Source organism: Gracilinanus agilis, chromosome 2 (assembly GCF_016433145.1).
Source record: "Gracilinanus agilis isolate LMUSP501 chromosome 2, AgileGrace, whole genome shotgun sequence".
Taxonomy (NCBI): domain Eukaryota; kingdom Metazoa; phylum Chordata; class Mammalia; order Didelphimorphia; family Didelphidae; genus Gracilinanus; species Gracilinanus agilis.
Genome location: NC_058131.1, coordinates 594,712,989 through 594,730,606, shown reverse-complemented (window position 1 = coordinate 594,730,606; position 17,618 = coordinate 594,712,989). Strand labels below are relative to the sequence as shown.

The 17,618-nt window shown below is 36.2% G+C and overlaps 1 protein-coding gene across 1 annotated transcript in view; it reads left to right on the top strand.

The window, feature by feature from the left end:
* SLCO3A1 (solute carrier organic anion transporter family member 3A1) overlaps nt 1-17,618 on the top strand; it is a gene marked incomplete at its 5' end in the record, with an annotated part of 288,197 nt that overhangs the window by 166 nt on the left and 270,413 nt on the right. Inside the window, one exon of the mRNA XM_044660137.1 lies at nt 457-922. Within this exon, the coding sequence (XP_044516072.1) occupies nt 457-922 (466 nt within the window). The remainder of the gene's footprint in view (nt 1-456; nt 923-17,618) is intronic.

Genomic DNA, 17,618 nt, shown 5'->3' with positions numbered 1-17,618 from the left:
AAGGGTTTAAAAAAAATTAATTGGACTAGAGGACCTTTGAGGGATCTTCAAACTCTGAAATTTTATTTATAGAATGAAGTTAGAGATATCCCCAGGTTTGGAGGAAATTAACAACTTAGTGATCACTGAAAGGAACACAGGAGAAGAAGCTTCAGGAATAGAATAGAAATTATCAGGAATAAAGTCGATCCCAAGGAAAAGTAGAATTCCATTGTATCAGAAAAGTGGACTCCTCTGAAACCATTTTAGCCTCCTAATACTAAATAAGAATTTTGTTTTAAACCAATTATCTTGTTTCAAACCAGTTTGCACAAATTGTGCCTTATTGAAATCTTGGAATAATAGAAGAAAGCCAGATGAGCCAACACAAGTGGGGAACTAAGCTATGAGGCAACAATGATTATTCCTTTTTGTCAACACATTTCTTTCTTTCTTTCATTTTTTCTTTTTCTACAGGTCAGTGTCTTAACTACTCTGGAGCGGAGATTTAACCTGCAGAGTGCTGATGTTGGTGTAATTGCTAGCAGCTTTGAGATTGGTAACTTGGCCCTTATCCTCTTTGTGAGCTACTTCGGAGCAAGGGGACACAGGCCACGTTTAATAGGCTGTGGTGGGATAGTCATGGCCTTAGGAGCTTTGCTTTCTGCACTGCCTGAGTTCTTGACCCATCAATATAAATATGAGGCTGGAGAGATCCGGTGGGGAGCCAAAGGACGGGATGTGTGTGCTGCCAATGGATCCACCAGCAACAAGAGACCAGATCTGGAGCTAATCTGCAGGAATAGGACTTCCACCAACATGATGTACTTGCTTCTCATTGGTGCACAGGTCCTACTGGGGATTGGTGCTACCCCTGTGCAACCTTTGGGAGTCTCCTACATCGATGACCATGTGAGAAGGAAAGATTCTTCCTTGTATATAGGTAAGAATGATAAAACATTTTGGTGGATGGTTCTGCAACATACCTTTTTCTTTTCATCCTTTCATTTTCGGTGGGTCATTATTAATCAAGAAAAGGAAACAAAGACATAAATCCAGATTTGTTTTTGAGTGTAGTAATACTTGATGACCTCTTCTGTGTGAAATTTGGTCTCCTTTAGAATATTTTGCTTTAGCCATTATATTAAACTTCCACGACCTACTCACCAAGAAATATAACTCATAAATCACTGAACCCCATTCTCAGTCCCCGCAGCTGCCTTCATACTCCAACTCAAAATGAAAGGTTTATGTGATTTAATTCTTAGCAGTTGGCATCATAGAAAACAAGTTTATTTTTGTTATTATCTTCTGTCCTGGCATTTATAATGCTGTTGTACAAAAACAGTGGATATTTTTTAAAAATTTCATATACTCTTCTCTATTTTCAGTGTTCTATACTTCTTAGGAATTAGTTGAACTATGCTCAACAATCTAGCTGTTTCACACACGATGATTCATTACCATTCTGTGTGTATTAAGAAAAATGCACAAAACAAGTCAAATGGAGGCAATTTGAATGATTTTGGTCACTTGCAGAACTCTAATAAAACAAACACGCGCACAGACAGTTAAGTAGTTTCACAATTCCTCCTTTTTTTCTTCCATTGAATGTAGTCTCCTATGTACTAGGGGATTGTCTAGTACTTATATTGTAGCTATTGGAGCTAACAAATATATGCCCATCTCTAGTTTTGTAAATTACACTTACATCTTGATCAAACTAATAAAATTAATATATATCACATCTCTTTGCTCTAAGTTTTGGATAGGAGTACCTTTAAGTTTAAATTCTTTGACCAAAGAAAATGAAAAATTAGTAATTGTGAAAATCATAGCCTATCAAAGTAAGTTGGCAATGAAAAGTTCAACGCTTGCTATGAAGGATGAAATAATCTGGAAAAGATCTTTTATTTAAAAAACAACAATCTTTAAGTCATATAAACTTTGAATTACATTAGAGTAGAATCAAAATAATGAATCTAAAGCCACAGGGCAGACTTTAGGCATGCCCTGTGAAATGTTCTCTGATACATGGTTTATTGAAACTTTTTCATGGTAGATTAAATTCTCACTAGATAAGACCAGAATTGGTTGAACCATATATGATAAATGTATATTTTGATTGATGTGTTCCCTCTGTTAGATAAGGAATTTTCCAGAACTCTGATCATCCATTCTATAATTTTCAGTGAATTATTTTCAGAAGGGGGAGGATGAGGAAGGGAAAAAGGGACCTCTTTTGCTGCTAAGACACCTTTTCCTTAAAATTCTGCGAAGTGCACAAGGATCCAAGAAATGTAAACATCTAGATTCCTCATGAACTTTTTGGTTGCTACTAATCTACTTATCTATTGGCATTTTTTAAGTTCTTTCTCTGGTACCAGATAGTGAGAGATCCACAGACAAAACTGAAACATTCCCAACCCTCAAGGAGTTTACATTTTATTAGGAGGGATGGCAGGTACATAAAAAGTAATTGAAAAGGAGTGTTAGGGCACCAGTATGAAGATGGGGATGGAGGGTAGAGAGCAGGACAGTTTTATCTGATCAAGTCAGCTTTTGTTCTGCCTTTCAGGACCATTTCTCTGTCTCAAAATATATTTCATCATGTTGTTATCTTTATAGTTAAGAGCAGAAATTATGTATTTTTCTCTGATTGATCTTAACAGACAACCATTTTACCCTATGCATAGTATGATTTCCCTAGAAACTGTTTTAAGAGCCTCCAAATAGATGTAGAACATGAATGACCCAGTCATTTATTTTAGAGTTCATAAATCCTCCATGTTTCTTTTAACATGAATATTTTAACTTTAATTAATGAATTTTTAACATGAAAACATGAATGAAAAACATGAAATCAGTTTCATTCACATGAACAATTTAGCATAAATTTACAGGTCCTTTATTTCTCTTTATCCAATTCAGTATGAATGTAAAACTAACAGGTTTTCTAATGGAAGTTTAGATAACTCTCATTATGCTGGTGTGGTAGTCTTTTGTAATAGAGAATTTTGACCTAGGATCAATTTCAAAAAAATACTTTGGTAACTTAGTATAATTGATTTCCTTTGTAATCCTTTACATTTAATTTTTTTCATTTAAAAATGTTATTTTTATACAATATCCACAACCTTCATTAGATTATCAGAGGGGTCTGTAGTCATGCAGAGACTCATTTGGGATATTATTTTCCAATTGATGTCAACTTCACTTTAGTTTGACTGTTGGAGGAAGGATTTAATTGGTGGCCAATACTCAGCCTCTCCTACCGTCTGAATTTTGTATTGAATTATTTGTTGTGGGATCCTCTGGAAATAGCTTCTCTCAGGCTCTACGTCATCTTAATCAATTAAAGAGGGGCTTCTTGGGCTAGCACTATCCATGCTCATTCCTTCCTTACTCAAATAGTGAAGGAGGCGACCAACCGACACCATTGTCCAAATGCAGAAATTTATAAACATATTTTTGACTAGGGAAAAATGTGTTGCATAGCCACTTAGCCATGGCCAAATAATGCCCTTTCTTGGTTCGATGATACTCTTTCTCAGAACTCAAAGAATGATATTTGTTTTGGTTTTTTTTAGATTTTTATCTTTATTTTATTCCAATAACAAATTTACACATAAGTTTTCCAAAATTATATGATTCGTCTCATCTTCCTCCCCTTTTCCCTCCCTCCTCTTGGAGTTGACAAGTAATTCAACTACTTTATACATGTATTATCACTTAAAACATATTTCCATATTTTTCATTTTTGTAAGTGAATAATCTTATCAAATCAAAATCCCAAATCATATACCCAAATAAATAAGTGATAAATCATATGTTTTCTTCTGCATTTCTACTCCAGCAGTTATTTCTTTGGAGGTGGATTACATTCTTTTTCATAAATCCCTCAGAATTGTCCTGGATTATTCTATTGCTGTTAGTAGCAAAGTCTATTACATTTGATTGTCCCATGATATTTTAGTTACTGTGTGTAATGTGCTCGTGGTTCTGCTTATTTCACTCTGCATCAGTTCATGTAGGTCTTTCCAGTTCTTCTGAAATCATCCTGCTTATCATTCCTTATAGCACAATAGTATTCCATCACCATCATATACCACAATTTGTTCATCCATTCCCCCATTAAGGGATGGACCACAAAAAGTACAGCTATAAATATTTTTGTACAAACAGATCCTTTCTCATTTTTTAAAATATCTTTGGGGTACAGATCTAGTAGTGGTATTGCTGGATCAAAAGGTATGCATTCCTTTATAGTCCTTTGGGCCTAATTCCAAATTGCCGTCCAGAATGGTTGGATGAATTCACACCTCTGCCAGCAATGCATTAATGTCCGAATTTTGACACATTCCCTCCAACATTTATTATTTTCCTTTACTGTCATATTGGCCATTCTGCTAGGTATGAGGTGGTATCTCAGAGTTCTTTTAATTTATATTTCTCTAATCAAGAGGAATTTAGAACATTTTTTTCATATAAATATTGATAGCTTTGATTTCTTCATCTGAAACTCCCTATTCATATTCTTTGACCATATATCAATTGGGGAATGACTTAGATTCTTATAAATTTGACTTAGTTCTTTATATACTTAAGAAACTGGACCTTTATCAGAAAAATTTGTTACAAATTTTTCCCAGTTTGTCGCTTCCCTTCTAATCTTGGTTGCATTGGCTTTGTTTGTACAAAAACTTTTAATTTGATGTAATCCAAATTATTCATTTCACATCTTGAAATGTTCTCTATCTCTTGCTTGGTCCTAAATTTTTCCCTTTTTCATAGATCTGAAAGGCTTTGTTGTTGTTGGTCAGTCATTTCAATGGTATCTGTTCATGAGGCTTTCTTGGCAAAGATGCTGTAGTGGTTTGCCATTTCCTTTTCCAGTGACAAACAGAGGTTAAGTGATTTGCCCAAATATATACAGCTAGGAAATTTCCAAGGCTGAATTTGAACTCAGGGATTCCTGATTCTAAGCCTGATGCCCTATCAACTGTGCCACCTAAATGCCCCATTAGAAGAGCCTCCCTAATTCCTAGTCTTTTCTCTGATTTAAATACACTTAACATTTCAATATTCTAAGCCAATGGTTCTAAGCTCAAATAAAAATGAATATCTGTGGGCAGCATGTTGACTTAGAAAAATAAATTAACATCATCTATATCATATTTGTATTGATTTTGTTGAAAATTTCCCAATTACATTTTAATCTGGTTTAGGCAGGTCATGTGTAGCCTGCTGATCATGAGTTGAATACACCTGCTCCTGGAATCTCTCTAGGATTATTAGTTGCAGAGGACAGACCAGTGTACATCAGTAGAGAGAGTTTCCTCACTGGGAAGTTCTCTATATCATGAAATTGCAGATCTAGTCTCTGTCCTTGTCACTATCTAGAATTCTAGATAGATAAGACAAATGGGCATAAGGTAGACAAATAAGTGGTTTGATTAAATGATCAACTATAAACCTTATGACCCTAAGAATACTTTAAGCCTTTGGAAATTCTTAGGATTCAGATAAAGGAGAAAGTGCAATGGTGTGATCTAAATAATGGCCACTATTATCACTGATGCCAGTAAAAAATAAAAAAATAAATAAACAAGAGGGTGAAGCTGTTCATCCCAAATTAATTTCTCATTGCGTTAGTTTTCTTATCTCTGAAATGGTGATGAACATATGTTCACTACCTATTTCTAATAAGGTTGTTGTAAATGAGATAATACCTGTAAAGTACCTTATAAACTAGAAAATGTTGTATAGATCTGAGCTGCTGTTAGCATTACTACATCTTGAAGAAGCTGCCATATGCAAGTCTTTCCTAATTCTCTTGTTCTGTCTTTTCATCAGACGACTAGAAAGGCATTTTCTCAAGGACTCCTTTTAGATATAAGGTCCAGATCAAACTCTGATTATAGGATGCTAAAGCTAGAAAGGGACCCTATATAGACCATGTAGTCCAACTCTTTCATTTTACAAATAAGGCATCTGAGATCTAGCGAAGTGATGGGTCCTGTGTCACCTCTGAGCAAGATACTTAGAACTGTCACTAGAAGCTAAATCTTCTGATGTCCATTCAAAAGTTAATAGAAAGGGATAGTCAGGTGGCTCAGTGGACATAGAACCAGGCATGAAGAGTGAAGATTCTGGGTTCAAATCTCTCCTCAAATATTTCCCAGCTGCGTGACCCTGGAAAAGTCACTTTAACTCCAACTGCCTATCTCCATTGCTCTTCTGCCTTGGAACTAATTTTTAGTATCACTAAACTAGGTAGGAGTTTTTTGTTTCTTTTTTAAAGTTGATAGGATCATAGATTTAGAAGGAATTGCCAAGGCTTTCTATTCAAAATGCCCCATTTTACAGTTGAGGAAACTGAGAACTAGAAAGATTAATGGTTTGCCTAAAATCACAAATCTACTATGTGTTAGAGGTAGAGCTTGAATTCAGATCTTTTTGGCTCTTATATAGCAATCTTTCTTCCCTCCCTCCCCAAGCAAAACGAACGTGTATTTTATCACTCATCTTCTGGAAAGTATATTTCTTTCTGTAATTTGTTTCAGCCGCTTCTGTCAGTAGGTGGGTAGCATGGGACATGATCCATCCTCTGGAATTATTGTTGCATTGGTCATAGTTAAGTCTTTCAGAATTGCTTGTGTTTACAGCATTGTTGTTATTATATAACTTTCTCTTCTGGTTCTGCTCAGTTCCCTTTGCATCAGCTCCCAGTCTTCCCAGTTTTCTCTGAAACGTCTTTCATCATTCCATTATGGCACAATTCATGCCCATTCCACAGTGCCACTTTATAAAATGATCAGCCCCAGGAAAAAGGAAGGAAAAAACCTAAAGAGGAAAAAAGGAGACTTGAATATTGCTAGAACCAAGGAAGGGAATGTACTTAATGCTGAAAATGTTAACAAAAAGGCTATGGTTGAGGAAGGATTCCTGCTATGTGACATTCTGCATTCCCAGAGAGAGTGGTGACTCAGTTACTCAGTCTGGCCAAACATACTGCTGCTCCAAGTCAGGAATCCATATGCATTAGACACAAATATGTCATGTTTTCTTTGTTTATCACTCTCATTGAAACCCAGCAGAGCTCCAGTTAATGATGCAAGAACATTTATTATTCTCAGACTTCATTTGCCAAGTATTTGTTTAGCACAAAGGTCAACATAATGCTAGCTTTCAACCAAAGAGAACCTAATTTCTGTACTGAGTACATGAAACAGAGTCACTTTTGGCTCTGATTTTTTTCTTCTTCTTAACTTGACATTCAGTAAAATGTGTTTTAACTCTCTGAAGAAAGTGGACTGGGGCATAGATCAAAAATGGTGTGACTACAATTCATCTGAAAAAATAATTAAAAAAGAAATCCCTCCTGGGACTTTGCACAGCTCATTATATTCTTGCAACTTCATCGATACTGAAGTTTCCCTCATTAATTTCCTTTTCTACAATAAATGACACTGTAAAATTGGTCGTTTTTCTGCCACATTCCATCCCCCTTTCCTGGCAATCTATTAAAAAGATTTGACATTCCTTGAGTTTGTTTTCAATAAACCAATATGAAATATATTAACAGGCTAATGGTTCATCTCTGGAATTTCCATATTGTATAACACAGAGGTACTTTGCATTAATTATGAAGCTCTTATATAATACATAAATTTTGATTGTCTATGTACTACTGCCCCCCCCCATCTCTCAAAGTATTTTTCTCTCCACAACCAGAAAAGAAAACTTAGTAATAGAATAATATACAGGTTTGTATTTACACCTGGTCTTTTACCACTCTATAGGATCCTGATTATCAGCATAGAATTCCTTCTAGCAAGTTGGAAATCAGCAACCTCTTTGACCCTAAGTGCTGCTGGCAGGGCTTATCAATTACCATTGATGTCAAAGGGATGACTTAGCCTGGGGGCACAAAATTGCTAGTTATGTCTCTGCTGGCCTATGGGCATTCCTCTTCTATAGTTGAGATTCTGTTTCAGCCATTCTAGAATGACTTCCCTTGAAGGAAGCTACACTTTCATTGATTTCCTGTATTTAAGGCTCCTGAAAGGCTTAAAAGCCCATGATTAGTTCATATAGATTCCATGTTCAGAGTGAGATAATTTTTAATTTAATTTAATTTTTTTAAAAATTGTTACTACAAAGTGGACAATCATCAACAAATATAAACATTAAGAAAAAGAAGATTGTATGTGAAAACATAAATCTACTACATATAGCTTCTTTTATATGTATATATATTTGCACAGATATATATGTGAATGTGCACATGTATGTATACATACATATACACATACCTAGAGATAGATGTTGTAATTTATAATTATAATGTGCATTTATAAATATATATATGTATATATATATACATATATATATATAATTTAATATGGCAATACCAGAATTGGTGTGTTTATTTTAGTCTCCCTCTGGATATATATATTATATGTAATATATATACATATAAATAATTTTGGAAACATATATATGTTTCTAAATTTTTTTTTCTTTCCAGAATGATTATCTCAAGCCCTTTCCTTGATTCTCCTCTCCATATAAAAGCTTCATATAAGCTTTAGATTCCTTCTCTATATAAAAGCTTCAATCAGAATTAGCAGTTGAACAAAACAAATTTGTGTCATATTGGTCATCACTGAAATGTGTGTCTCATTTTCTGTAGATTATTGTCCATAATTCCTCCACCAAGAGGTAAAAAGCTTGTCCCACCATCAGTTTTCTGGAGTCATTATTCATCTTGGCATTAATCAGAGTTCTTAAGTTTTTCAGGTTGTTTTGTGTGACAGTAGTTAGGTCATTATATAAATAACTCTCCTGCCTCTGCTCACTTCATTCTACATCAGTTCATGAGAATCTTCCTACCTTTCTCTGAATCTTTCCCTTTCTTCATTTTTTACAGCATTATAATATTCCATTATGTTCAGGTACCGTATTTTTTCCAGTCAATTGATGGGCACCCATTTTGTCTCCAGTTCTTTGCTATAATAATAAAGTGTGACTATTAATATTTTTAATATTCAGCTTAAATCAGATCCCAAATACTGAGCACAAATGGGACATAAGGATAGTACTGAGAAGACTTTGAGGCAAAGTGTTTAGTTTCTTTTACCTTGAGAAAATCTTACTCCTTAGGTTGAATTTTCTGGAAGACCATTGTAGCTTATCTGCACCATAGTGTGTTGCATTGTAACTATCAGAGAGGGCATAGATTTAGAGGTAAAGGGAACCCAAGAGACTATCTTAGGATAATCATCTCATTTTAAAGATTAGGAAATTGAGGCTCAATGAGATTAAATTATTTGCAAGATCACACAGATAATAAATGGCAAGTTAGGTATTTGAACCCAAGTCCTCTAAATATAACACTTTTCGTTGTAGATTTGAGTCCTATCTTTGACACAGCTTTTAGAGAGAGCTAAAAAGCTACATGATGTAGTGGATAGGACAGTGGACCTGGAGTCAGGGAAGACCTGAGATCAGATCCAGCCTCAGACTCTTACTAGCTGTGTGATCCAAGGCAAATTACTAAATCTCCGTTTGCTTCAGTTTACTCATCCATAAAATGGGATTAATAATAGAATCTACCTCCTAGGCTTGTCATGAGGATTAAATAAGTTAATAATTGTAAAGCCCTTAGCAGAGTGCCTGATGCATACTAAGTGCTCAGTAACCAAATGAGGTATATAAATCCTTACTGTTACCAGGTCAGGCCAATGGGTCATGGGCGCTTTTGATCCAGGGTAGGCAGAATGCAGCTAATTTAGTTTCTATCTTTAAAGACAGAAGCAATTTTGACACATTTTTAATATGGGGTATAATAATAATTAGTTCCTCTTGCCCCATCCCAAGAAGCAAACTTTTGGTGTTTCAGGGTTTCTGTTTCCCCATCATGGGGTCTTTCCACCCATAAGGGTTTGTACCCAAAGATCAGTGCTGTCTCCCCTGGATCTAACCTGGCTCTCTTTTCCCTCCCTCCCTACCGAATCTGTCTTTGTCCTTTGTCTAGATTGTGGTGCTTTTCCTGGGAGCAAGAATTGCTAACTATTGTCCTTTTAGCTCTGCTACTTTTAAAATGTAATTTCTAATAGGATAATAGACTTAGAGAAAGAAGGGATCATAGAGGCCATCAAGTCTGATACCCTCATATTACAGGAAAAAAAAAAAAAGATGCTCAAGCACTAATTGGTTACTAGAGTTCCCTATAGTTACCCACAGGGATGTGCTGGAACCATCTCCTGTAGACTCTTGAGCCAATTGTTAAATTTTCAGTATGAGTATAAGCATCTCAGAAATCAGCCAATGCTAGAGGGCAGAGATTGATTTATTGTTTGGGTTAAAGTGATGAAGAAAAGGCAAACAGTGCAGCTTAAACTTAAAAGCATGTCAGACCTTCTAGGAGAGCTGGTCATACCACTGCACAAAGCTAAAAAAGTATATGAGAAGGATGTGAACTCAGGTTTTCCTAACTATAAGCACTTATAACACTCTTTTGACTACAACATATTTTAATTTTTGGGATTTAAAAAAATTTTAAAGTCTTTAATTTCTTGGAACCTAGAACATAAGAATAAAGAACTGTAGCTAGAAGAAATTTCAGAAAACATCTAATCCCTTCATTTTATAAATAAAGTGAGACTCAGGGAAGCTAAATGACCTGTCCAAGGACACAGAGATAGTAAATTACAGAGGTGAGGATTTGAAACCTCTGATTCTGGAGTTACTACTCTTTCTATTGTTCTACACTGCCTCAAATTTCTCTATAAAATGTGGGAAAATACTTCTGCTACCTCTCTCCCAGAATTGTTGTGAGGATAAAGCACCATCTGTGTAAAGAATATATGTAAACAATAGAGCATCCTGTGTATGACTTCATTAATATCATTTCAATAATCACAGTGATTTATAAACAATATTATATTATAAACAGTATTATTACAAACAATTACCTGAAGCCTTGGTACAGTCAGTGCGTAAATATTCAACAGAGTCTCCAAATTACTTGTTGGTGATGATCCAAATGACACGGCTCTCTCAGTTTCAAGTATGAAGGGGAGGAGATAGAATAGGATCTTCTGCAATCTTGATGTCTCTCAGAAAGAAAGGGTAACCATGGCTGATTGTGTTTTGCTCCATACACGGTAGACTTTGGTGTTCTAATTGATGTTATCATGTATTAATGGCATAAAAATAGAGATCTGTGAATGGAACAGAAACCAAACCATCTTACCAAGATAAGCAATTACCAGGAATGTCAAAAACCATGAATATAAAAAGGAAAGGCTAGACTTCAAGTCTTTCTAGGACTGATTACCTTTGTTCGGTTATTAATTAGAACAGAAAAGCAATGTTTCATTAAAATCAATTATGACATTAGGGAGGAATATGAATTTGGCCATTACTGAATTTGTCCTGTTTCTATGAAAGCATCTGCACCAATTAGCTAAAGGAACACAGGATTTTGATTCTGAGGAAGAATTTGAATTTTAACCCTTTTACTTATTTGATGTGTGACCTTGATGTCATTTAAAATTCTCTGTGCCTCAGTTTTCTTTATTGGACCTAATGACCACCAAGGTTTCAGAAGAACTTTAGATTCTTTCTTATATCTCTTTTATGGGGTTATTGACAAGGATGAACAGAGACATGAAGGGTAATACAAAGAAAAAAACTGCAAGGAAGGAGGCTGAAAGTACATAAGTGAGAGATTTTTTTTCTCTAATAGAATCAAAATAGAATCAAAAAGTTTTTGGAGAGTCAACTATAGAAATAGAAAAAAAATCATTGAACTTGGAATCCATTAATCTTGGTTTAAGTCCTAATCATGAGACCTACTAGCTAAATGCCTTTGGCAACATACCTTTAACTCTGAGCCCTAGTTCCTAAAAATAAAGTTAAACTGCTTTTATAGAATCTTTTTCTTGGGTCAGTTGAGAAAATTAGGTAAACAGCTTTGTAATTGATAAAAGGTTATACAAAAGTGATTTTACTTCTACCTTCAAAGTTACTTCTCCCATTATTGCACCTAATAAAACTCATCTCTTTTTTCTTCTTCATCTATAAAAAGTGTTTTCTTCTAAAAATAAAGAATAATTAAAATTTAGTCTTCATAATGCATGTAATTTTTTAGTCACAATTCTATTGTTAGTATATTTTTGGTCTCTCTCTTTCCTTTCTTGGAAAGCATAAATTTCTGGAATTATTGTATCTTCAGCATTCCACGAGAGTAGATGCCATGGGCAGTCTGACTTGTCTAGAGGATTATACTTTCTTTTTGTTTACAATTACTCTGGGATAAAAAGGTTAATTTCCTTTCTGTTGCAATTATAACATGTTTCCGGGAGAATTCTATAGACCTGCATGATTGTCACGTCCTCTTAGCAAATCGATACAATCACTTTCCTTTTTAGATTTAACCAAGCATCTTTCCTTGGGTTATGTTTCCCTGGGGACCCGCAGCCATTAGTACTAAAGTCAAGCCCAAGGCTTGTGTTAGACCAATCTGTCTCTTTGTTCTAGAGCTCTGGCCATGCAGGCAGACTTTGTTTTTGTCTGAAAAGAATTTGAATTAAATCAAGTCAAACCTAGAGGTCTTTGCAAGATAAGTGGTTTTTAACTGTTTTTTCACTGATTATTTGACAGAGTTTATTTGGCTGTTTTTAAAATATTATTTGGCCTGAATTTAACTGGCACTTAAAAAAAAATTAAACCAATTTGAGTGGGTAGGCAGCTATATTTCTTTGGTACTTGTTAATGTCTTTATTTGAAATATAGATCTTATCTTTTAACCCATAAAATTCATTAGATTGTAAGCTCACTGACAACAGGGCCATCTCATGTGTTTCTTTACTTCCTCAGCACTTAGCACAGTTCTTGGCACATAGTAGGCACTCCATAAATTCTAATTGACCAATTTACTGGCTAACTCTTTTACAAAAACAAAAAGTATTTCCAAGGTGGTGGTGTTCTATGAAGATACCAATATGCTCCAGCTCTGGGTTGTTGATGAATGTCACACAGGCTTAAATTTAGGAGCACATGTTTGATACTCTCCCAAAAGGAGCAAATGTCTGAGAATATCTAAGGGGTTTTGGTGATAGCTATGTAAATACTAGACTGGTCAACTAGCATTTATTAAGGTCCAATTATATGCCAGCCACTGTGCTAAGACCTGGGGGTTACAGAGAAAGGCAAAAGACAGTCTCTTCTCTTGTGGAGCTCACAGTCTAATTGGCAAGACAAAATACAAACAATTATGTATAAACAAGATAAATAATTAAATTAGAGTTTAGACTTTGGGTAATTTAGGGTTAGTCTTTGGGGGAAGTCATTAAAATCAAGGAGGCCTAGGAAAGGCTTCTTGAAAAAGGCAGGACTTTCACTGAGACTTGAAGGGGGCCAGGAAAGCTGGGAGGCAGAGATGAGGATGGAGAGAGTCCTAGGCACGAGAGACAGACAATGAACATTCTCAAAATTAGATGATGAAGTGTACAGCTAGATGGCCCAGTGGATAGAGAGCCAGACCTGAAGATAGAAGGTGCTGTGTTCAAATATGGCCTTTGATATTTCTGAGCTATGTGACCCTGGGCAGATCACTTAACCCTCATTGCTTAGCCCTTACTGCAATTCTGCCTTGGAACCAATATATAGTATTGATTCTAAGATGGAAGGCATGTAAGGGTTTAAAAAATTAAATGATACAGTTTTTTTTGAATTGTCCAATTTTTTTACTATATTTTTAAACATTTATTAATATTCATTTTTAACATGGATACATGATTCATGCTCCTCCTTTCCCCTTCGCCCCCCGCACTCCCCCCACCCATGGCTGATAAATGATACAGTTTTATGTGCAAAAAAACAGCAGAGACTAGTGTCACCGCAGACTTTCTAACAGAAAGCTATGTTATTTAGAGCAAGAATTTAGTAGGTTAGCCAAGTGTCAAAGGTAACTCTATTCAGTAGTCTCATTGCCATTTATAAAATGGAAGAATCTTGAAATAATAGATTTAGAGCTCGAAGAGAACTTATAGACCATCTTGTCCATTCCTCTCATTATACAGATGAGAAAACTGAGGCCAAAGACATTAAATGCCTTGCCCAAGGTCACATGAGTAGTAAGTGGCAGAGACCAATCTTTTCCCTTCAAATCCAGCATACTTTTATGATGCAGGCTAGGGAACCTTGTAGTTTAGAGAAATTACATGATAGAAAAGTATAATAGTGTAGGCAAGGGGTTTAAAAACAACTTGTATTACTTTCTCAGCTATTAATTTGCTTTCTCACCCTGGGAGAATCACAGTACCTTCAATTGGATAATATCATACAGCACTGAGCAAGCTTTGGTTGAAGCTACCACTACCAATTAGTTGGTTCACATGAATTCTCGGGCAGTAGTTTTTGATTCATTTTGTTGTTTTCTTGTTCTCCACTTGTGATTTCATGGATATAGAGAGCTATCAGTGAGGAAACCTTATCCATCAATGAAAACTTAATCTTCTAGTGTTATTGCCTGTAATGAGTGGGTAAAAGGGCCTTAATCTAGTAAAACACTAGAAGGAGGAAGGTGCTAGTTGTAAAAGGATGGAATGAGTTGTATCCGGGCTGAGCTTGAAACTAGGTATAATTGTATCAAGGATCCAACCCAGGTTAACTGAGTGTCAAGCGAAACTCTCACTGCTAGACACCAGGCTCCTTTAAGATGTCAGATTTCCAGCCCCTTTCCTGCTGAGGAAGTAGCTTCCTATTGGTGTATCGTATGGTTGACAAGAAGTGAATATTGGACTTCCTGCCCTTCAGCAATCGAGTTTATTTATACCTGCTGAAACTGATCAGAACCTTTCCTGTTGGCTGTCACTGCTTGGCCTTAGATGGAAGGCAAAAACCACAAAGTTCTCAGGTTAAGGGTTTATTGATAACTGGTGTATTGGGAATAAGGCAGTGGAAAGAGGGTTACTGAGAACTAAGAGTGAAAGATTTATCTGACTCAAGTTGTTAATAGGTCCTGTCTGGATTCTCTTCTGCTGACCCAGGGCCTGCAGCCCTGGGTCAGAGTAAGATGGTCTCTGGATAATAAATAAAGTTGATCTTTGACTAAAGATTTGCCAGTAGTGCTGATAGTATTGATAAGTTGTCTGTAGAATTGTTTAACCCTATCCTAGGCCTAACCAGTACCCACGTTCCTGTTCCCACCACCCAGGGGCCCTAGGGAGTATGGGGTAAGCCAGAGGTCAGGGGAGAAGTCAGGAAAGAACAGAACCCAGCCCTGGGTCTCCAGGGCTTTATATACCCTTAGCCCAAATGGCAGTAGGTGCTTGCCCTGTGGCTCATGCCACAGTCAACATTCCATCCAGGGCAACTGCCAGGTTGCCCTAAGCAAACACAGCAATGTTAATAATCCTATATTACATACCTCGGGGCACTCACAGGTCAAGTGATTTGCCCAGGGTCATGTGGCTAAGAGGTATTTGAAAAAGGACTTGAATGAGGTCTTCCTTTCTCTAAGGTTGGCTTTCTTACCATTACCTCTTAGCAGTATTAAAATATTATGTCAAAGAACTCCTCATCTTGCTTCCCTTGCCCACCTCTCTAAAATCCTTTGGGTTGGAAGTTTTCCATTCTTAATTTCAATCCAACTGTGACTTACTGTAAGGTTCAGCAAGTTTTCTATGGTGGTTTGGATGGATACACAGATTGGAAAAGAAAAACACTTTTCTGCTGTCAAAGCAATTTGTACTTTTTTTTTCCTTTCTGAAATATGCACAGAGATCACTAAATAAAATCTGAACTCTCAAAGTCAAAAATTTCCATTTGTCCTTACTGAGAAAAGAGAATTTCCTGGGTCAGTAAAAACAAGGAAAAACTTTGTAATGAACCCAGAAATTATCTGGGGATCTGAGCGGGACAAACTTCCCATGACATTTTAAGTTGCTATTTTGGTGACTTGAGTTTCAGACAACCCACTTTGGTCTACCCATTCCTTTTGGTCCCTTTCTGGTCTTAGCAGTGGTCTGGAGACAGGAAAGAGGTTAAGGTTTTTCTTGGATGAGAATGGTGGACATATATCTATCCACTAGTACTTTGATTTAAATTGTCTTTTTCGCCCTTCACACTTTAAATGCCCATACCTATAGCCCTTCCCAGCTAATTTCCAAACACAAAGATGCATATAGATGTAATTACAAATTGAATTCCCTTCCTGAGCAAAGTAATAATTACCAGAAGGGCATTCCAATTTGTACTACCTGCCATGTGTATTTTTAATGGAGCTTACAATGGGAATTCAGATTCCCAGCAAGAAGCCTCATTAGCACAGCGAGCAGCTAATAGGCTCTGCAGTCTTGCATGGACACACACATGCAACCTTCTGAAACCCAGCAGGGTTTATTTTTAGATTCAAATCCTTTAACCTTCTTGTGCCTCAGTCTCTCTAACTGAAATATAGAAAAGGGCCTTTTTAAAGGCTTGTGATCCACCTTCTTCCTCCTCTCTCCTAACCCAGACCTACTGGATTTATTCTGATCAACAGTTAATGTATATGAGTCAGTCTTTAAATGGAGATTAAAAAAAAAAACATCAGATACTGGGATAAATGAAACTGGTCCACGTGCTAAAATTCTCCTTTATTCGTGTGGCCTGCTGTGAAAATGAGCAGTCACAGGAACGAACTGTAGGTAAGTGAAATGTATTTGAAGAGCCAAGGCCATCACAAAGACAGTGAAAGCAATGTGTGCTTTTAGGTAGCAGTGGTAAACATGCAGAAATGGAAGGAAATGACCCCAGAGTGAATGCTATAATGAGTACCAGTTCATAAGCCCAAACCAGTAGGCCTAAATACTTCAGATATGAAAAATGGCTTGACCCATTTGCCTAAGATCTTAAAGACTAAACTCCTTCCCATATTGTGCTGTGATATTTGGGCTGGTTTGCCATTTCAAGAGGAAACAAAAAAATGGGAATACATATTTGAGAAGCCGAGTAATGTTTTAGTTAGCCTGAATGGTGCCTGAAATAATATGGAGACTTGGTAAATATTCATTGGCTAGGACTTGAATCCATTAAAATTAAAAAGGATATTTCAAAAAGCCTCCTGTAGTCACTTTCCCCATTAAGACTTCATTCTATTTCATTGATATATTGGATGATCCAATTTGTCTATATGTTGTTTCTGCCATAAGAATTTAAGCTTCTTGAAGGCAAGGACTGTTTTTGTTTTGTTTTTCTCTTTGCCTTCCCAATGATTAGTAAAGTGCCTGGCACAAAGTAAGTGATTACTAAATGTTTGCTGATTGATTAATAGCGGAAGAAGGAAAAAAATCACTTGAAAGATATGTGTATATACTTTGTCCTATCAGCATTTAACTGGTGGGTTAATTGCTATCATGAAATTAAATATGAGCTTTCTCCCTTCTTGTACCTAGCTCAGCTGACATATTTTTGTGTAAATTGGCAGGTAACTTTACAGTTAAACCCTTCCCTCTTTCAAGAAATAAACTGGAGGGAGAGTGAGAAAGCATTGGCAGGGGGAGAGAAAGGGTAATCTGAGAGAGAGAGAGAGAGAGAGAGAGAGAGAGAGAGAGAGAGAGAGAGAGAGAGAGAGAGAGAGA